Here is a 22308-nt window from a genome sequence, read left to right as displayed (position 1 = left end):
ACTATTCAGTAAAACACACTTGGCCATTTATTTCTGCTTATTATTCTTAAAAATGTGATTTGGGGAGAAAAATATTAATTATTTTTGGGAAGGGGCTGAAGAAATCCCAGTGAGACATTCTGTAGAAAGGTCTTTTGTTAGTATAACATCTGACCTTCTATATCTTTGGAAATCATGCAACTTGGCTAATGTAGTCCTTAAAGAATTAATCAAGCAGATCGTTAGGCCCTAGTTACAGTGGAGCCAGCCAATTATGAGTTGCTCAGAAATTCATCACTGGCATGTCCAACCACATTTTCCCACATAAAGATTAGTAAAAATATGTGGAAACAGGGCCCATTCCCACCTCAGCACAGCTACAATATGTGTTCAGTGAAACAGATTTCAACAGAGGTTTGCTTTAGTGAAACAAACAATTTATTTGGGAATCTTTTTTATTCCTGTCTTTACCCACTAACACCTTTTTCTGCCAAGTTGCAAAGGCTATCCTATTTAGTTAAAACCCAACTAGGGATTTTTATATTCAAACACACTTCTGAATTCAAAGTACTAAAGTCACATGCCACAAGCCTGAATTCATCAGCAAGTTAGTGAAATCCCCAAAGACCATCTTTAGTCTTCACTGCTGTGATAACGCCCTCCCAAGGCTTACTAAGAAGAAAGCTTTTCTTGCAAGAGAGAAATGAAAGGGGCCAGAGTAGATGAAGATTGGTTCTCTAAGGAGAGGGCAGTGCTGCTCTTAAATAAAGAAGCTCCTTTCAGATAAGCAGAATCAGATTCCAGTTCATTTGGTTTGCTGGCTACCCTTACTTTGAACTCTCATATTTAACCCAGCAGGCTTCAAAGCAGGTGAGAAAATGACCTACCACTTAAAAGCAATTTTTCCTTTTTCAGGAATTCTGGCCTTGGAGAATATCGGCTCTGATATCAGCACATTCCACATCTCCAGGGACTTATGCATTTTTTTATTATTATTATTGCTCTATGTCGAATGTCAGGCTTGGTTTTCATCTCAGCCAGGAAAAAAAAACAAGAAAAAAGTCCTAACTTGCTGACACTGAAGTCTTATTCCATATAGCTTTATACCATGCAAAAAAAAACAAAAAACAAAAAACAAAACAACAACAACCAGGCACTAAAACCACTAACCATTCTAGTTCATTCCCTTCCATTTATCTCAATCTGATGTACAGTGGGGTTATTAAAAATCATTAATCCGTAGTGCCTTGCTTCACAAAAAAAGCAATTTTTGTAACAAATGTATTTTAACAAATTCAAAGTAAATTACTCTAGCATGTGAGCTAAAACAAAAATATATATTAGATGAGGAGGGGACCATGACAACAATAGAAGAAATTTAGGAAATTTTCTTAAATTGTTTTGCCTTCCTAAATAGATTGAGTTCCACTATATTTGGCTATCAAATATATGACTTAATTGAAAACCCTAACATAGGCAGTTTGCAATTGACCAATAGTTTCTGTTCTACGAGGCAGTTTGCCAGCTCCTAGAATCTGAAACATTTCTCCCCTTTTGGTGGTACAAATACACATAGTGTACCAGCAGTATGGTACTGACAGTCTTGTTTAAATGACATATAACCACCATTTATACTACAATTTCTGTGGGAAACACATTTTGAATGTACTATTGGGACATGGCTCCCACAGCGTGAAGGGGGTAGTATTCTTCACTACAGCTGCACTTTGGTGATAATGATGACCATGACGGGTGACAACAACAGTAACACTCCCCTTTAACCCTCACAAAAACCCATGAGGAAGTACTACTCTCATTTCACGATGAGGGGGAGAAATGGTTAAGTAACTTATCTGAAGTTGCACAGACAGTAAATGTCAGGCTGGAACTCAAAGCAAAGCAGTTTGGCTCCAGAACCTATGCTCATCACCATTCTGCAATGCTGCCCCCCTTCTCTACCTCAAAAAAGTGGCACTATCCAAGCAATCTACGTTCCTCCTATGGGGGTAGAGGAGAGCAGGGCTTCTTAGATTTTAAATGTGCATACAGGATCACCTGGGGGTCATGTTAAAAAGCAGATTCAGGACGTGTGGAGTGGTGCCTGAGGCTATGTCTTTCTAACAAGCTCCTGGGTGATGGTGATGTTCCTACTACATAGACCACTCTGGGTGATGGTGACGTTCCTACTCCATAGACCACACTATATTAAGAGGTGAAGAAGTAGAATTTGAGCCTCCAGCTCCGTTGCTGGCTGATTGGCTGTTCGGCATTTATACGTTGTGTTCATAAGATGGGGATGGCCCTTATGTAATAATTTTCCATAAAGTCTTCAATGAAACCTGACTTTGATACTGCAGCATACCAAATATTGATCTCCAGGTACTTTCAGTAAATAGTTAGCTTTTAGGAACTTAAAATGTGCATGTAAAGGCCAGAGGATAAAATGTGGCTATAAAAGTTTGCTGTGAGGCACATTTTTCACTATATACCACCAACCATACAAATATCAAAAGATAGTAAATAAATGCCTGTTTATTGTTCACTAACTAGAATCACAGTAAATTAATAACTTTTGGTCTAAAAAAAAGTGTCCACTTTAAAATACATAATTATTCATTCTCAGACTCTTCTAGAAGAGTGCTAAGGAGCTTGTGCTATGTAATCTTAAAGGCTCTTCCGGTGCCATCAGCAATGTCTCAGGTAAAGACAGACACTATATACTAACATGAATGGACAGAACAGATAGTGAGTACACTCCACATTATTTTTAGCTGGAAGTATACTACTAACAATTGCTACCTATCGATTCCAGATTCTAGATCTTGCTCCTCACTCAATTTTATCTTTTCCCCACTGCCCTGAGAGAAACCCAAGGAGTTTTCCACTGCTCGCCTGTGATCTCAAATACACAGCTGCATATATTTTTCCAGTTGTTAAATGGACAGGATTCCTTTTCTAGTCAACTTTTTCCATGCCAGATTACACAGTAAGGTCATTTCAGTTTGAGATGCACTCACTCCCTAGGCAGCACCACTGCGAATAACAGTTATGGTATGATCACTACACTTCCCTTTTACACTAAAAGGAAATAGTCCGTTTCCAACCCAAATAGCTATACTCCCTGAACAACAGTGGGAAGTCATTCCCCTTGAAGACTGACCCAGAATCAAGTGCAGTCGCAGACTCCTAGGCCTACAGCCAGTGGCAAGTTAACACATTATACAGTTGACCTTCAGGGAAAAAGGGAAACCAGTGCTTTTACTACTGGTGCCAAAAGAAAACCAACTGATCTTTAAGGCACAAAATAAACTGTTCTTAAGGCAGAAAAAGAAATTGTGAGGAAACAGAGAGTCAAAATGGAGGCATATAGAGAAAAATATAGAAATTACATTACCGAGTAAGGGCCAGTGTTTCTACAGTTCTCAATGCTTTTTGATCTGGGACTAGAATGAATTAGCATTTTCCTTTTGGGTTTGAACTATTATTACCTGGTAAAAATGCCAAGATGTACAAGAGAGACACATTTTTTTAAAGGCTCAGAGACTCAAAGGGACTTATCTTTGGTAATTTTACTTTAAGCCAGTGCCACTAATTACTAACTTTATGTAGAAGAGTAAATAATCATGGGATACTCTCTCTAATATCAAGTACTTTCTGGACCTGGGTCAGGAAATGGGGAAGTAGTTCAAAATTGAAGGACAAAAATGAAACTAAAGGTCTATACGCGGTTTTACACCCAAGATTGGGGAAAGTCAATAAGAACATGAAGATACAACAGGGAGAAGCTTTGAGTAAAGAAGCGTATTCTGTACTCAGGGCAAATGTCGCATCTGTACCATCTTACCTACTTATTCTCCATCAGCAAAGCTTACAACTGATGATTTCATTTAAATGGAAAAATCAAAATTTGTTTACAAAATAGGGAATTTTTTTAAATGCCAAAAAGAAAGCATTTAAAAGAGTTGGATTATTCCTCAGCTAGTAACAAGTGCTGTGTCTACCACCAAAAGTGATCTACAAAGACCAACTGTATAATGTTACACCATTGTAGTCTTTAAATTTTTAAGCAACAAAAATATAGCTCAAGTCACCAAGAAACTTATGTTTGACATATTTATGGCAGCAACTTTACAAATCAGTTCCTGTAATTTACTATAACAAACATCTTCCACTGATCAACTGGCTTAGCACAAACAGATCAGAGATGGTTTCTTGTGTGTTTTACAAATACTCTACACAAGTCCTTGAGATCATACTTACAGCTTTAGCAAAAACACCCATGATTTCAGGAAACTGGTGTGTGAGAAGAGCTATCATTGCTGTAGAAGAACACAGTCCTGCTGTGAAATGGATGAAAAAAGGAAGCTCCTTCTTTGGGTAAACAGAAACATGATGAAAGGCTGCAAGGGAGAAAAGGTTGAAATGGATTTTATTTAAGAATACAGTGTAAGCCAGTTTTAATGTTTTCAAACAAAGTTTATTTTTTAAAACTAAAAAGGAAAATCATTTTTTTTTTAAAAGAACAAGGCATCTCGGGGTAGCAAGATAGAAGAGAGTTATTCATTATTTATTCCAGCATCAACAGCCTATCTACGGAGCCAGATGACTGTGCTGGGGACTAAGAATAGGATGGCATCGTGGGAAAGAACATTAATTGTAAAGTCATGCTGAGGTGCTTTTGAAAAAGAGCTTTGTCACTTATTAGCTGTGTGATCTTGAATAAGTTGCTAAACCCTCTCATAGTTGCTATGGAGTTGTTATGATGAACACTGTAAGTCCTTACTAAATGTGAGTTGTTATAATTCTTGTTCTTTAGGAGCTCAGAGACAAGTACAGAATCGAGAGACAGATGTGTGGTTGCAGATTTCCCAGAACCACAATTTTACCCAGTTATTAATAAATGTTCTATCTGTAGCATTTCATAGAGCACTATAAAACCTGAACTAGAACACCAAAGCCCTAGGATTCTGATCATAAACCAAGTACCCTGTCTTCTTTTACCACATTCACACATTAAATCAGGGATTATTTTTCTAAAGACTGGATATTTCATTACTAACAGTATTCAAGCATTTATATCTTATTTGAAATTTGATTGAAAATACCTGCATACCAATGCTGATGAGCCTATTACCATGCTTGGCACATAGTAGGTGCTCAATAAATGTCTGTTAAACTGAGAGCTATTCTGGGACTTCATTAGTCCAGTAAGTTGACTGCTCAGGGCTGGACACAAACCCAGGAATTCCTGATGTAATATCCTACATAAGTAAGGGATGACTAATTCAGTGCTGAATCAAGGTCAGCTATAAATTTCACTTTTTTAAACATAATGATTCACAGAGAAGATTACACCTAAGTTTCCTTTAGTAGCCATATTTTTTATGTCTTATACTATACTCTGAAAGAATATGCCAAAAACCAAACTCATTAAAAATCCAGAAAATTTCCAGAGGCTTGAATCACTTTTAAAGTAGAAGCACACCAAATCTGAACTTTTTAAAAACGTTAGAAACATTAGAAGCTACGGACAACATTGAACTTTCAGCACCCAAAAAACCAGCAGTCCCTCTTGCCCTGTCCCTCAGCCATGAGAAGACAACTTCTTCCAGCAAACCAAGAGAGGCAAACCATCGTACTTGCAAAGACAGGGAACACTTAAATATACCAATGGTCACTAATACTCTTATTATGTGACAGATGGCAACATTAATAAAGTTAATTAAACTGTATGGCATTTTATGGCTCACAAAGTGCTTTAATTTACATTAGTTTGATTTTTTCCCAATTTCCCTAAGAGATAGATATTATTTCCACTTTATAAGGCAGAAAACTATATAGCTTTAGTAAGATAATCTCCTAAAATATGACATTTTTATACTATAGGAGAGACTTAAGTTTTTCTTTTTGGATGGCTTTCTGTAGATTCACTTGTCAGTCAATGTTTGGCTAATACATCAATATAATGGATGACTAGTACAGAAACACTCCCTTGGAAGTAAAGTTCAAATTTCATCACTGGCTTGTAGAGAAGAATTTATCAGGAGGCATAAAAGACAACTAAATAGCTATGTGAACTAAGGGAATAGTTCAAGTCTGAGCTTATGAGGTTCATAAGCAAATTCCAGAATGTTGTAAGTCATATCAAGGTTGAAGGAGAATTGAAAACAAAAAAACATTAAGTACTCCTGGGTATTAGAACTCCACATTATTAAAAATTTGTTCATTCTACCACAGTCAGACACAGACAAATATTCTCAGAACAAACAATATAATCAAACAAAGACCCCAGCATATCCCTCTTCTCCTACCTCCTGGAATTTGCAAATGTCTAAGTACCCTAGAAATAATCAAGGCCTGCCAAAAAGCAAACTCTCTGTTCTTATAAGCTGGGACTCTGGCAACACGTGCGAAAAACCCTGACTTTATTCATATTACTATGTAAAATTGGCCTTATATCAGGCAACCTTTATAATTTTGGGGAGGGGTATTTCAGGCTAAATGTATTAACCTAATATAATATACTCTTGCATATTGATGTTCCATAATCAAAGATTTATTCTTTTGCCTTATTTCTGTTAAAATGGAAAACAACAAGAACAACTACTACCAGCACCATCCTAGGAAAGAAAATAAAATTTCTCTCACTAATGACATTCTAATTGCTGAAGTCAATGGATTCTTCTCAGTAATCACCTTCCTTGGTATCAGATACTCCTCCTCACTTGGATTTTTTCCCCTCTTTTTAGTTCCTAGCCTATCTAGTTCTGGTTCTTGTCCTGTCCCTGACCACTACTTCACTGAATCTTCCAGACTCCTTATCAGCCACCCATTCCTTCAACATTTTTGTGCCCCCATGGTTCTGCTCTTAGCTTACTTCTCACTCTACAGTTTCCCTTAGTGATCTCATTCATAGCTAGGAAATGATGACTACCAAGTTGGTTTGGTGAGGTAGAGAGATGTCAAGAGAAAGGTATCAGAACCCCTGGCAATTCTGTTTACACAACCTGACCCTGTCCCTAGCCCACAGCTAAATGAACCAGGAATAAACACATGGATTCTGATTCTGTCAGCATCTGATTCTGTCTCCCAGAAGTTTTACAGGCAGGATTGAGTTATTATTCATACTGTACTATTTGCCTGAACTGATGACATGTAAACTAGAGCGATGTAGGGGCATCAAGTTTGGCTACATGAGTGTCTAAGAAGGGAAAGCCAAACTACAAAGAGAAAGATATAAAAATGAAGCAGACACACTGAGAGAAGCAGAAAGGAAAGCTCATACAAAAAGGAGATGGCATTGGGGAAGGAAAAAAAAGAAAAGTGAGAATAGGAGAGCCTGAAAAAGGCAGCCTGAGATAAAGATATACAGATTACTGACTCCTGGAAATCTTTATAGCCTTCTAGTTTCTGGTTCTAGTCCCTTCTGAGGTCCAACTGTAATTGCTGCCTTGGGATTCTTTGAGATAATCCAGTCTTCTAACGAATTCCCTTTAAGTTTAAAACAGCTCTCTATTACTTTTATCTAAAGAATACCTACAACATTTACTATTTATATAATATATATTTACTATATGTATATTTCTTATAAACATATCTTAGAACCATATATTATTTAGAAATATAAATATGTATATATATAATGTATGTGTGAAACAGATTATGTAATAAGATATTTAAGCATGCATACACATATGCACACACACGTGTGTGTGGGCATGGGTGAAAGGTTACACATACAACATATTCAAAGCCTGAATTTATTTACTTTCCCGACTCTTGTTCCCAAACTTGCTCCTTGTGCTGTATGTTGGATTTACCATTCTTCAAGTCATTCAAGTCAGATTTAGGAATCATCCCTGACCTTAGAGAGATAGGCACTCCCCATTCCAGCTTCCTTAAAATCTATTCCATACCCACAGCACTAAACACATTGTTTATCAGTCTTTGTATTAACTCGTAAGCAGTTCAGGAGTTTGGACTAGGATAAAGAGGAAAAGGTGCTAATATTTAATATTTTTGTTGAGTACTTACAATATACTTAGCATGTTTATAAGAATGCATTAACAAATTTGACTAATTAAAATATTTACACAATTTTCACGATGAACATTATAGAAATACCCAAAGAGATGATAAAGAGAATCCTGGCCTTCAAGTTTACAATCTAGAAGGGGGAGGTTAAGAAGTTCACAAAATACTTTGAGAGTTCAAAGAAAAGACAGGTAAATTATCTCAGAGGACGGAAGAAAATAAAAGACCCTGGGAGAAAAATATCAGCATACTCAACTTCCATAATCTCTCCTAAATTTTCATCTATTTGTTTGAACTTTTCAGTTCCCTAAATTTGGCGTTTGTAAAACTGCAACTTTCCTTGTTAGACTTGAGCTCTAACAGCCCCAGAACTGTAAAAACTATGGCACAGGTTTATATCACATAAGGAAACATGGTGCTAGTGTTTACACCCTTCAGCATGCTTATTTATTGGTTAAATCATAAAAAGAAAAGTTAAACAGAAATTTACCAGTTCACAGAAAAAAAGTACAACTCAGACAAATAAATATAGACCATTCTTTTGAGAAGTTTGGCTTCCTGAAAGCAGGGACTCAGTGGGACTTTCAGCAATCATAACCCTACATATTTCTGGTTCTCTTCCTAAGTCTATGACTGCTCTTCTTAAAACTGCAAAGTGTAGTCTCTCCAATTTCATTCTTTGTAAAGACTGTTTTGACAATTCTGAGTCTTTTACCTTCCCATATAAATTTTGGGATCAGCTTGTCAATTTCTGCAAAAATCTCTCCTGGAATTTTGATATGGATTATATTGAATCTATAGATCAATTTGGAGAGAACTGTCATATAAATAATATCGAGTCTTCCAATCAATAAACATGGAACGCCTCTCCATTTACTTAGATTTGTCTTTAATTTCTCTCAGCAAATTATGTAGGTTTTTTTTTTTTAGTATACAAGCTTTGCACTTCTTTCATCAAATTATTCCTAAATTGTTTCTTCTTTTTGATGCCACTATGATTAGAAATGTTTTCTAAATTTCATTTCTGGATTGCTTATTCACTGCCAGTATTTAAATATGCAACTGAGTTTTATATTCTGATATTATATCCTGCAACTTTGCTGAACTTATTAGTTCTAATAGTATTTTTATGAATTTCTTAGGATTTCCTACATAGACGATGATGCCATCTATGAATAAAGATTGTTTTTCTTCTTCCTTTCCAATATGAATGCCTTTTATTTATTTTTCTTGCTTGATTGCACGGACTAGGACCCCTAGTACAATGCTGAAGAGAAGTGGGAGGGGCAGACATCCTTGCCTTATTCCTAACTTAGGGAGAAAGCATTCAGTCTTTCACCACTTAAGTATGATGTCAGTTGTGGGTTTTTTGTAGATGTTCTTTATCAGGTTGAGGAAATTTTCTTTTATTCCTAATTTTTTCAAAATTTTTATCATGAATGGGCATTGGATTTTTATCAGACCCTTTCTCTGTATCCACTGTCATTTATTCTAATAACATGATGCATTGCCTTTTCAAATGTTAAACCACTTGCATTTGTGAGGTAAATCCCACTTGGTCATGGAGTATAATCCTTTTATATGTGGCTGGATTCAGTTTGCTAATATTTGTTGAACATGTTTGTATCTGTATTCATGAGGGATATTGTTCTAGAGTTTTCTTTTCTTGTAATGTCTTTGGTTTTGGTATCAGGGTCATACTGGTCTTGCAGAATCAGCTGAGCAGTGTTCCCTCCTCCTTTATTTTCTGAAAAGAGTTTGTGAATGAATGGTATTATTTCTTCTTTAAATGCTTATTAGTTGACTGTTCTTTTAAATATCTTCAATTTTTGTGTTCTTTATCACATCTAACACAGAATTTTACCCCCAAAATACATGGGAATGAACTGAATTTTGCAACTACATCCAAGAAATGGCTAAAATAGTATTTTAAACAGTATCCTGAATTTCAATCAAAGGCACTTTTATCATGAGAAAATACTATGAAAAACAATCTCACAACTACTTTTAAGTTTAGGAAAACTAGAATATTTACTTACTAGGTAATAGCTCTCTATCAGCAGTCTCTGTGCAGCTGGGATAAGGGTAAAATAGATGGCCTTTCTCTAAAGGGTATGGAATCATTCTAAAAGCTGAGGAAAAAAAAATATATAGTTTGACATTTAATTCAGACTCACTTCCATCCCATACTACAGATCAAAGCTACTGTGGATACATATTTTTATAAAATTTTCATACAGCATTTATTAATTCCTTTAGAGATATCTTTTAGATGAAAGACACAAAGGAAGCAAAAGAAGGAATAAGGGGAAGAATAAGATTTATTCAGAGCATAGTGAATGGTCTGCTTGAAATAAAACTAAAGGGAGTAGTGGATAACAAGGTTGCTGAGTCCCTCTTGCCTCTGTCTTCTCACTACAAACACAACAGACTTAACTCTGTGGGTATAACTTCCTTTTCTTTCAGGAACCTTCATAAAATTGCAACATGTATCACTGTTGTTACCATGACTGTTGGCAACCCAGAAAGAGTTCCCAATGGCTACTAACTTCATGTGTTAGATGTCACCAAAGTTTTCTACAAGCAGAATTTAATTTAGTTCTGAGGTCACCAAAGTATGGCCCTTTGGCCAGATCTGGACCACTATTTATGTTTGTAAATAAAATTTTGTTAGAATACAGATGTTAAAACTGCTTGTTAATTTATATATTATGTTAGGCTGCTTTCATGCTACAAGAGTTGGGTAGCTGTGACAGAGACTATGGCTCACAAAGACTAAAGATTTACCATCTGCCTTTTTACAGAAAAAATTTACCTATCCCTGATCTAGATTATCACCAACTCTTGAAGACTTCTTAAAGGGGGAATCTTTGTTTACCTACTTAACTAGCTAAGTATTCATCAAAACTGTGATTAAGTTTTGTTTTTCCTTTAGTGCTTAGCTCTATAAACTTTTGTCAAGGGGTGCATAGGTGGCTCAGCTGGTTAAGTGTCCGACTCTTAATTTCAGCTGAGGTCACAATCTCACAGTTCGTGAGATACCAGGATCAAACCCGGTATCGGGCTCTGTGCTGACAGCATGGAGCCTGCTTGGCATTCTCTCTCCCTCTCTCGCTGCCCCTCCCCTGCTCACACTCTGTCTCTCTCTCTCAAAATAAATAAATAAACATTTAAAAAAACTTTTGTCAAAATATGAATTTTGTTCTGCCACAATAAAAAGTGGGGATTTGTCCAAAGTCACAAAGCAAATCAGTGGTAACACTAGAAAAATCATTCATAAAGAAGACTATTTATGAAATTCAGTGTAAGTCACATCCTTATTCAAAACCTCTTATGTGCCAGGCAGACCATTAGGCACTGAAGACACATACAGGATCAATGAGATAGAGTACCAGGCTTTGAGGAGCTTATAGACTACTAGAGAGACAGCAAAAAGAAGCCTAATGACACAAAGACATTGTGCTCCTCAGTTTTATTAGTCCCAATTTCATTAATCTGCATATTGTCAGAGGTAAGCATAGTGTCTGACTCTTAGCAAGTAGTTAATGCATAGATTCCCAAATTCTCTTTGCCTCAAGGATACATGGTGCCCTTCATATCTCAGTAATTTTTTATGATGCCCCTAGGCTGAAAGAAACATAACAATTCCACTTAAGTAGTGGATCCAAACAACTTTAAAGGTTTGTGTGCTAACAACTTAACAGTGAATTTAAAAAAAAAATTTTTTTTTAATTAAAGGAAAAAATAATTATTCATTTTTAAAAAATATTTTAATTTTTTAAAGTAATCTCTACCCCCATGTGGGGCTTGAAACTACAACCCCAAGATCAAGAGTCACATGCTCTACTCACTGGGCCAGCCAGGTGCCCCCAATTATTTCATTTTTAAACAACCATCTTTTCTTACTAGTGGGATGTATGTACCTGTTGGGCGCTGCATACCTTTTCAAACCTTGGAATCAGAATGGACACTGCCATCGTACTTTCCTGTTCCACACTGATTTGTGTGTGTGTGTGTGGTACTTCTTTTAATCACAGCAGCTAATAAAAAACCAAGCTTTGCAAAGCTATGACAGCATTAAAAGAAAGAGACAATGGAGAGCCACCTAATGGTGAAACCTTGAACTACATGGAACTAACAATGATGCCTGACACATATTGAGTATTACTGTTGTTTCCACTGAAATTTTTAACTACGCCATGGCACTCTTATGAATTTGCCACAACGCCCCCAAGGTGCCTCAGTGCAAAGTTTGGGAACTGAGGGGGATCAACCAACTCTAGTTAATGAGTATTGAATTTATTTTTGAATTTTTAATGGTAGCAGAAATGCACTTTCCAAGACAATTATTATAAAAATTCAACTGATAAAACATTTTGATCAAGCTTTTTCATTTTCTAAATGATTTTAAGAAGTTACAAATAAGAGATCTGGTAGTTCACTGAAAAACAACCTAGTTCTCCAAAGAAGATATACAAATGGCCAATTAGCACATTAAAAAATGTTCAACAGCGCTAATTATAAGGAAAATACAAATCAAAACCACAATGATATACCACTTCACACCCATCAGTGTGGCTATTAAAAAAAAAAAAAAGGCAAGTGTTGACAAGGATATAGGGAAAGTGAAAACCTATGCATTGCTGGTGGAACGTAAATGGGTGTAGCTGCCATAGAAAATAGTATGACAGTTCCTCAAAACATTGAACATAGAATTATATAATCTACCAGTTCCACTTCTAGGTATATACCCCAAAAAACTGAAAGTTGGAACTTAAACAGATATTCATATACCCATGTTCATAGCAGCATTATTCATAATAGCCAAAAGGTGGAAACAACCCAAATATCCACTGACAGATGACTATATAAACAAAGTATGGTGTATATATACAATGGAAGATTACTCAGCCCTAAGAAATAATGATTTTTTGACACATGCTACAACATTATGCTCAGTGAGGTAAGCCTGATTTAATGAGACAAAAATTGTACAATTTCACTACAGAAGATACCTAGACTAGTCAAACTTATAGAGACAGAAAGCAGAATAGTTACCAAGGGCTGGAGAGGAAGGAAGAATGGGGAGTCATTATCTAATGGGTATAGAATTTCAGTCTGGGATGATGAAAATGCTCTGGGAATAGAAGATGGTAATGGTTGCACAACAATGTGAATGTATATAATGTCACTGAACTATACATTTTAAAATGGCTAAAATGGGGGCACCTGGCTGGTTCAGTGGGTGGAGCATGTGATTCTTGATTTCGGGGTTGTATGTTTGAGCCCCACGCTGGGTGTAGAGATTAATTAAGAAAAATCTTGCCGGGGGGGGCGCCTGGGTGGCTCAGTCGGTTGAGCGTCCGACTTCGGCTCAGGTCATGATCTCACAGTCCATGAGTTCGAGCCCTGCATCGGGCTCTGTGCTGACAGCCTGGAACCTGCTTCGGATTCTGTGTCTCCCTCTCTCTGACCCTACCCCATTCATGCTCTGTCTCTCTCTGTCTCAAAAATAAATAAACATTAAAAAAAAAAAAAAGAATAAAATCTTGGGGCATCTGGGTGGCTCAGTCGGTTAAGCATCTGACTCTTGATTTTGTTTCAGGTCATGATCTCACGGTTTGTGAATTCGAGCCCCACGTCAGGCTCTGCACTAACAGTGAGGAGCCTGCTTGGAATTCTCTCTCCTCTCTCTGTCCCTATCCCACTCACTCTCTCTCTCTCAAAATAAATAAATGAGCTTAAAAATAAAATAACATCTTTAAAAATTTTTTTAAATTAAAAAAATAAAATGGTTAAAACAGTAACTTCTATGTTATGTGTACTTTACCACAATAAAAAAAATAGATTGAAAAAAAGAATAGATTTGATATTAGTTGTGAGGAAAATAGTTTCATGATGTATACATCTGAAAATAAAAGTCTAACTTAAAAAATATTAGAACAATAACTCAACCACATTAAAAAGCTTATAAACCAAGGGATGTAAGTTTTCATTTTCTTTCCTTACAGATATGTAATTTAAATGAACATGACAGAATACCATAACGACTTCTCATTCTGCTTTTCCTAAATATGGCATCAGTATAAGTACATTATGCATTTCTCCTACAAATAAACCAAATAAACACCTCTGAGTTCACTTTGAAACCAATCCTTAGGGAAACGCAGAAATCTCATTTAAAAGGGCTGCCTGTGGATGCAATGAATAGTCTGAGAGATTAGTGGGACATTTGGAGAATACTTACTGCCTTCCCACGTACACTGTAACAGATTCAGAGCACCTTCTATTCTCTTCCAATGCTGAAGATGGAAGAAAGCATAGGCAATTGCTTCACTATCACCTCGTTTCAGAATGTGTTCTGGAGGTAAAATTAGACTCTTCATCTCTAGTAAATACTAGAAAAATGACACACAGAGAAACACACCACAGAAAAGAGAAAAATTAAATTATGTTACATTCAAACAAAAAATGTAGACTCAAATTTTATAAAGTCCATTTGGTTAAAAAAAAACACACATTAAGCTAGTTGAGATGACAAGAAGGTCATACTGATAGTATGTGTATAAAAAATGTTTGTATATGCAAATTCCAAAAATCAGAATATCCCTAAAGGCATAAATAAGGAGATAAATGGCTTATGTATGACCTTGCTAAATACAAAATAGAAACTCAAGCTGAGGAAATAATGTGAAAGCAAATATCTATTTTTCCAAAAGAAAATTAAGTATAAAAATGATAAAATACAATTTTGGAAACATTTTGTGGTGACACTGAATTCTTTTTTCTCTTATTCCCATTTTACAAGTGAGGAACTTAATTGTGAATAAGTTCAATTAAATTAATATTTACTGAGTGCAAGCACTATATCTATTAGGAAACACTATATTCTCTGGAATTTCCTAATGTAATGAGAAAGACAGATTTTTTTAAGTTAATAACTATAACAAGACTATGCTTTATTAGAGATATAAACAGTGTATACAGGAATTTGGATTGAAGGTACTCATGTTTTTTAGTTTTTCTTTAACAGCTTTATTGAGACATAATTTACATACTTTACACTTCACCCATTTAAAGTGTACAACTCAATGGTTTTTAGTATATTCACAGATATATATAACCGTTACACAATTTTAGAACATTTTCATCACTTCAAAAAGAATCCACATCCGCTTTAGTTATTACCCTCTAATCAAGCAATCATTAATCTGCTTTGAATCTCTATACATTTGCCTGTTCTGGTTATTTCATACAAAAAGAACTGCATAATATATGGTCTATTGTAATTGGTTTCTTTCACTTAGTATAATGTTTTCATGGTACATCCATGTCGTATCATATACCAGTACCTCATTCCTTTTTGCAGCTGAATAATATTCCATTACATGGATATACCACACTTGTTTATCCATTCATTATTTGATGGACATTTGGTTGGTTGTTTTCACCTTTTGGCTATTATGAATAATGCTGCAGTAAACATTCACATACAAGGTTTTATGTGAACAGAAGTTTTCACCTCTCTTGGGTATATACCTAGCAGTGAAAGTGCTGGATCATATGATAACTCTATGTTTAGGAGGTATTGGTTATGATTTAGGTGGTGAAAATAAACCACTTGATGGCATTTGGGATTTGAGCTTATAGATAAAGATGGGTAAAATATGGATGAACAGATTGGGCAGTGGGGTGGGAAAACACAGGGGCTGGAGTACAGGCCAACCTGAACAAGGCCAAGAAAGTACAGTGCAAGACACATTTAAGGAATTAGTGGATGTGCCTATTAAAGAAGTTATAACCTACCAGTTCTTATTCACACATGAAAATTAAATGCTACCTTAAATTCTTAAAGAAAATACTTGCCTTAATATTGCAATCCACAACAAAAGCAGTATAATCAAATGTACTAATTACATAAAGGTGCAAATTTAACCACCTGTTTATCATCTTTACTATTAAAGTGGTCAACTTAAAACAAAACCTTCAAAAATATTTAGTTAGCTAAATACTTCCTCCAAAGACTAAGATCAGAGTATACTTCCCCTACGAAAACAGTTCGAAACAACCTCTTTGGTTCTATATAATTTGATAGCAAATTATGCGTCATAACGTCTAAACCACATTAACTTCTGTTATAAAAAGAGAAACACTCCTGAGATGTGTCATAAATGATACATTCTCACACTTGGGCTGTTATACAAACTAAGGAGACGAACAACACAAAGAGCTGAATTTGTGGAACATGTTTCAAAACTGCTACAAGCAGGAAGCAACAAAAAGGTGTAGTGACTTCAAAATTTAAGCCTTAGGCTATTAATCAACATATATGTATACATTGTATCAATATATCTAAAATAATTTTTTTTGTTTATGAAATGTGCCTTTCCAATACTAAGTTTAATGCCCATCTTTAATTACTCTTACTCCTATACCTCAATAAAGCTGGGGGGAAAAAAAGCTCCTCTTAATCTTGATGTCTCTGGCTCTCTCCTAAAAGTGTAAGAATGCAGTCTGCTCATCAATTTATTTTAGCAGATGTCACAAGCTATGAGATTATTTACTAATCCAGTTTGGGGACTTAACATTTCCCATTCAGTTTCTTAAAGGAATGCAGCAGAGGTTGTGTCTTGGTCAAGCAAAGCCCATTTGCTGCCTGGTTGGGTTCTCTCCCCTTAGTGCCTTGGGCCTATATTCAGGAGGGTAATATTCTTTCTAATCCCCTCTAATCCTTGCCCATTTTTTTAAAACACAGTAAAAGATCACTCGCACCAGGCGGCTGTGGGAAAATGGACTCAAATAGCTGACCTCTGACATGACTCCTTATGTTCTTAGCAAGTGCGCTAAGAGCTTCTTCAGTAGGAAGCAAAAAAAAATGCAACAATCACAGTGGAATCTCCATCATAAAAAGAGTATCTCATTTTCAGAAGAAAACTGTTTTAATAAATAAACCAAGCCCTTTCTATTAAAACTCCGCTTCATTTCACAGGTAGAGGAGATAAAATATCCCAAATTATTTTCAATGAGTTTTAGAACCCTGAAGTTTTAAAGCTTTACACTAAACCCTATCTTGGTAGTCACATAGCAAGTGGTAAGCAAAAGATATTCAGTTGACAATTATCCAGGAGATATCAATTTAAAACGTTAAGAAAATACTTGAACAGCAACTATATATCTGTATTTTCACTGTTTAATAATCTAAGTGACAATTCTGATAGTAATCAAACACATATGGCACATATATTAGGAAATGATACTTAAGTTTATATTTTAAAATCTTTGCTATTTAATCATGAAAAAAAATCTCTTTTGCTATCTTATTTTTCATTATCATGTCTTACCTACCACCAAAGGTCCTTTCCAATTTGACTTTAAGGCAAAGCAATTTTTATTTTTCAGCTTCTAATAAACTACTGAATTAAAACTGCACCCTCAAAATATAAGGGAAAATTTTCAGTTTAAGGAAAATATATTTAAAATATGTTAAAGGATTATTACTTATTTTATATCCTTCACAAACTGCTACTCAGCAATTCCTGCCCCCCAGTATAAGCTGTAAGTTACTACACAATGGAAATTACATCTTTCGTATTCTACTATAGCACCTACCACACTACACTAACCAAAGTAGGCATTTAAACACTAACTGACTGACTTGATCTCATATATATAGTTAAAATGTCTTCACACTCATACTTATATTTCAGTTTTTACTTAAAGATATTGTTTAACTCTCTAGGCAAACTAAAAACAAAACAAAACAAACTTCTACCTAGACTTTACTTTTCCATGAATAAAAATAGGAGAGGTTGAAAACTGAAGAGTGGTTGGTTTGGTTTGGTGTTGGTCTTTTTTTATGCTTCTGAAAGTACATGCTTAGTGTTCTAAAGTTCAAACATTGCAGAGTTACATAGGAGAAATAATATATTAATAGATTAGAGGATAAAAGAGTAAAGAAAAAAAGATAATCCAAGTTATATTTGTCTGGATTTCTTTAAGCGTAACATCCTTAAAAACAGGATCAAACTTTTATATAACTCGCTTTTTACTTCACAATACATCTTTACATCTCATCCTGTCTCTAACAGATCTAACTCATTATTTTTAATTGTTGTATAGTATTCCATTAAAAACTGAGTTATTTTATAAGTTAAGAAATAAGGTCATGCTGAAATTGTACTACCATTCTTAAAAGGTCAAAAATAATAACATTAAGCAAAGCTTATAAAAATATTAAGTAAAATGGCTTAAAAATTCCAAAAAATGATGGGATCTAAAATTTCACTTTCTTTAACTTAGACAGGTCTTTATAGCAATGTAGGTCTAAAACACAGACATGTCTACTTACCAAACATTTACTGCATGTCCGTTATGTTCTAAGCAGCATTTCAGACATAAAATGGTAAGTAAAACAAGAATTCTGCTGTTTAAAAAGCTCATAGGGAACTAAGGAAGAGACATACAAATAGACCAAAAAACAAGCAAAACAAAACCCAAGACATGATTAAAGCATTGAAGGAACAGAGAAAAGAGAGTCATTATCTCTGCTTAGGAAAAATGATAAAAGATACTTCTATACAGGAGGCAACAGATGAGCAGAATCCTGAAGAATGAGTAGGAAAGTTGCCATGTAGAGAAGAGACTGAGCATATATACAAAGGTAGGGAGACATGATGAGACCAATCTCAGGAATAACAAGATAAGGAGCAAAGCAGAAGTAGCAAGGAGTAATGTTGGAGACAGATATCCGGCCCAGACTGGGAAAGGCTTCTGTATATGCAATACTAAGGGATTGGTCCTTATCTGAGAGATGATAGGGAATAAGAAGGGCTCTTCAAGCAGAGCAAGTTTTGCTATTTAGGTAGATAACTATGGCAATGGCCAGAGTGGAGATGGGTTTATAGCAGGGAAACCAGTAAGAAGTATGTTTTAGTCATCCAAGTAAAAGATGGAAAGTATTTGAAATAATTTCTATATCTTTATCTGTATGTTTAGAAATGCATAGAAAGGGCACCTGCGTGGCTCAGTTGGTTGAACATCTAACGTGGGCTCAGGTCATGATCTCATGGTTCCTGAGTTCAAGCCCTGCATCGGGCTGAGTTCGAGCACTGCATCAGGCTTGCACACGGTCAGTATAGAGCCCACTTCAGATTCTCTGTTCCCCCCTCTCTTTCTGTCCCTCCCCTACCTGCACCCTCTCTCAAAAATAAAGAAGTGCATATAATATGTCTGGCCATCACAGAACCAAACAGAAACAGTGGTTGCGTGATAGAAGTAGAATTGGGAGAGAAAGAACAGGACTTTTTATTCTATAAACTCCTAAAGGGTCTGATTTCTTTTTTAAAAAGCACTCATTACTTTTATAACAACAATGATAATGTTTTAAAGAACAGGTAGTGAAGACAAACACTGGTCAGTGACAAAGGGAATGGAGTAGGTGACTAGATCTGAAAGACATTTCAAAGGTTATAATATGAGTTAGTAATTTGGAAAGGGCAGAAGTAAAGATTAATGATGAGAAGATGATAATGAAGCCATAAACCAAATTATAATAATAAGTTAGGACAGGCAAGTTGGAGAAGAAACTTATAAATAAAATTTTAAAAATTCAGTTTGAGACATATTGAAGAGGCTGACGTACCAACCAGATATCCAGGTAAAAATTTCCACAACCAGATAGAAACACAAGTTTATAGACAAGGAAGGAAGCCAGATTTATAAGATACAGGTTTGGAAATTATCAGCAAATAAAATATAATAAAAGACATAAACCAAGGCCGGTACCTACTATACTATGCTGCAGGACCTTCCATATTACCTTGGAGTCACCTTACTGTTCTATCTGGAACAAATCAGAAATTGTAGGAACAATTTGTATTCAACTATTGACAATATACTCAGATGACTATTCAAGTCTCTTGCTTTTTCCTAAAAATAAAAATAAAAAATTAAAGCTACTTTGGAAAATAGCTTATAAATAGCTATAAATAGTTAAAAAAAAGACATAATAATGTATGGTTTTTTTAAATCTAAAACCATACCTATGCTTACACTCAAATTCACTTTAACTTTGAATTGCTTTGATCTTTATAATTTATCTTTAGATTACTTTGTTTCTATTACTTTGTAAATCTTACAACAGCTTTTGACCAAAGCAATATAATTCTGACCTGAAGTAATGATAATGCTTTATAATCTTCTTCTTAAAAGCAGAGGTTAAAGAAAAATCTCTCTGAAGGCATCTGAAATTAAGGTACTTTGCTCTTGATCAGTCATGCACATCAAGAACCAATTTATCTCTGCAATTAGTTTTCTCAGTGCACATTCTATGAGATTGGACAGGCAGGCTGAATGCAAAGAGTCCACATTGATGTGTATTGGGGGAAGACTAAAGACAGTTCCCAGATAGAAAGTAAACAGAACAGCTGTATGAATAAACTGAAAGAAAATATAACACTCTTAGCAGTCTCAGGAGCAAAGGGAAAGTGATATTCTATTGAAAGGAGAGGGAAGGGAGACTAGAGAGGGCATTTGCCAAGGGAAAACTTCTTTCCACATCATCCTACAGAGCAGTACCTCTAGAGAGAAGTGTTTTCTAGATCAACTCTTCCACCTAGACCACACCATAACATAACAGAAAGGCAAAGCCTTCACTGTGCCCTAACTTTGGGTCATGGACTTCAACACCACTTCCCCATTTCTCCCTTTACTACCACTATGCCACTCAGTCTCAATCAAGTGCCTGTTTCCCTCTCATCTTTTGTATATGCTGCTATAATATAGGTAATCTGACCAATGAAATGTAAGCTTGAGGGGCGCCTGGGTGGCTCAGTTGGCTCAGCGTCCGACTCTTGATTTCAGCTCAGGTCCTGATCCCAGCTTCATGGGATTGAGCCCCACATCACACTTCACCCTGAGCATGGAGCCTGCTTGAGATTCTCTCTCTTTCTCTCTCTCTCTCTCTCTCTCTCTCACTCCCTCCCTCCCTCTGTCCCTCTCCCCTGTTCATGCTCTATCAAATTAAAAAGAAGAAGCAGGAGGAGAAGGAGGAGGAGGAGAAGAAAGAGGAGGAGGAGAAGAAGAAAAAAGAAAAAAGAAATGTGAGCTTGCTGCTAAAGAGCTGGTATCTTCTATTAGTGGATGGGACTCAGAACATCCTACATGCTTCAATTTCTGATCAACCAAAATGAATTTTACCTTTTCTGTATCAATTTATTTTTAAAATTCCCCTTGCACTTAAAGAAGCCTCCAGGCATGGTCTGGTTTCTTGAAAACACAAAACAGCTTTTGTTATAAAATAAGAACTAATAACTTTTCAAAGCTACAGATAACATATTCTGAAACATGTACTCAAATTGTTATTGTTTTGTTTTTAAATGTTCTCTTCCCCCAAGAGCTTCTACTACAAGATGCAAATTATCTTCAGGGTATTAACTAATTCAAATTAGTTAATGCTGTCTCAATATCTTCACTTTTACCTCATCTCAACAAAAGAATCCCCAAATCTGACACATGCTAAGGCCATGAGCACTAAAGTAATACTCCTAAGAAAAAGAGTTCATAGAGGAACAGCTTAAACAGGAAGCAAAAATGGTAATGGAGGTGTAATAAAGCAATAATCACCATGATCAGTACTGTTGCCTGACACTCAGACATTGTGTTAAGTGCTTCATATATATCAACGCATTTAATCAGAAGGCATGATACTTTGACAGTGCTTTCCATGCTGAGTCAGATTCTTTTACCTTTACTGGTGTACCATAAAATGCACGTATCTTAAGCATGCAATTTGATGAGTTTTGACAAATGTAGACAAGCCACACACCAATGAAGACACAGAACATTTCCATCACCCCAGAAAGTTCTCCTTTCCAGTTAATTCCCTACCTTGACTACCTGAGGCAACAACTGTTCTAATATCTACCAGCCCAGATCATATTTCGACACCACATAAGTAGAATCATTCAGTATGTACTCTTTTGTACACATTATATTCTTGAGATTTATCCATAGTTTACTTGTATCAGTTCTTTCTTTTTGTTGCTGAAAAGTATCCCAGTGAATAAATATATCACAATTTGTCCATTTACTTGTTAATGCACATCTGGGTTGTTTCCAGTTTGGGGCTATCATGAATAATCAGAAGGTATGAAACGTGTTCCATCCTTAAAAAAAGAAAAAAAAAAGCCTGACATTTTCTTTTTTCTTTTTTTTAATGTTTATTTATTTTTTGAGAGAGAGAGAGAGACACAGAGTGCAAGGTAGGGAGGAGCAGAGAGAGAGAGGGAGACACAG

General features: G+C 35.6%; 1 protein-coding gene across 8 annotated transcripts in view; it reads right to left on the bottom strand.

Annotated features, from left to right (window-relative positions):
- The window catches only part of ST7L (suppression of tumorigenicity 7 like), a 137541-nt gene that overhangs the window by 74594 nt on the left and 40639 nt on the right, over window positions 1-22308 (bottom strand). For 4 of the 8 annotated variants that reach the window (XM_049616544.1, XM_049616542.1, XM_049616546.1 and 1 more), the window contains 3 exons: window positions 14261-14411; window positions 10053-10145; window positions 118-4379 (listed from right to left, as the gene is read on the bottom strand). In XM_049616544.1, the coding sequence (XP_049472501.1) occupies window positions 4201-4379; window positions 10053-10145; window positions 14261-14411 (423 nt within the window). In that variant the 3' untranslated portion in view covers window positions 118-4200. Of the gene's footprint in view, window positions 1-117; window positions 4380-10052; window positions 10146-14260; window positions 14412-22308 lie in introns of those variants that run through there. The other 4 variants (XR_007454643.1, XM_049616543.1, XM_049616548.1 and 1 more) reach the window with 2 other exon arrangements.

This window comes from Panthera uncia (genome assembly GCF_023721935.1).
Source record: "Panthera uncia isolate 11264 chromosome C1 unlocalized genomic scaffold, Puncia_PCG_1.0 HiC_scaffold_4, whole genome shotgun sequence".
In the NCBI taxonomy this organism is placed as follows: Eukaryota; Metazoa; Chordata; class Mammalia; order Carnivora; family Felidae; genus Panthera; species Panthera uncia.
This window is presented reverse-complemented; position numbering and strand designations above follow the sequence as displayed.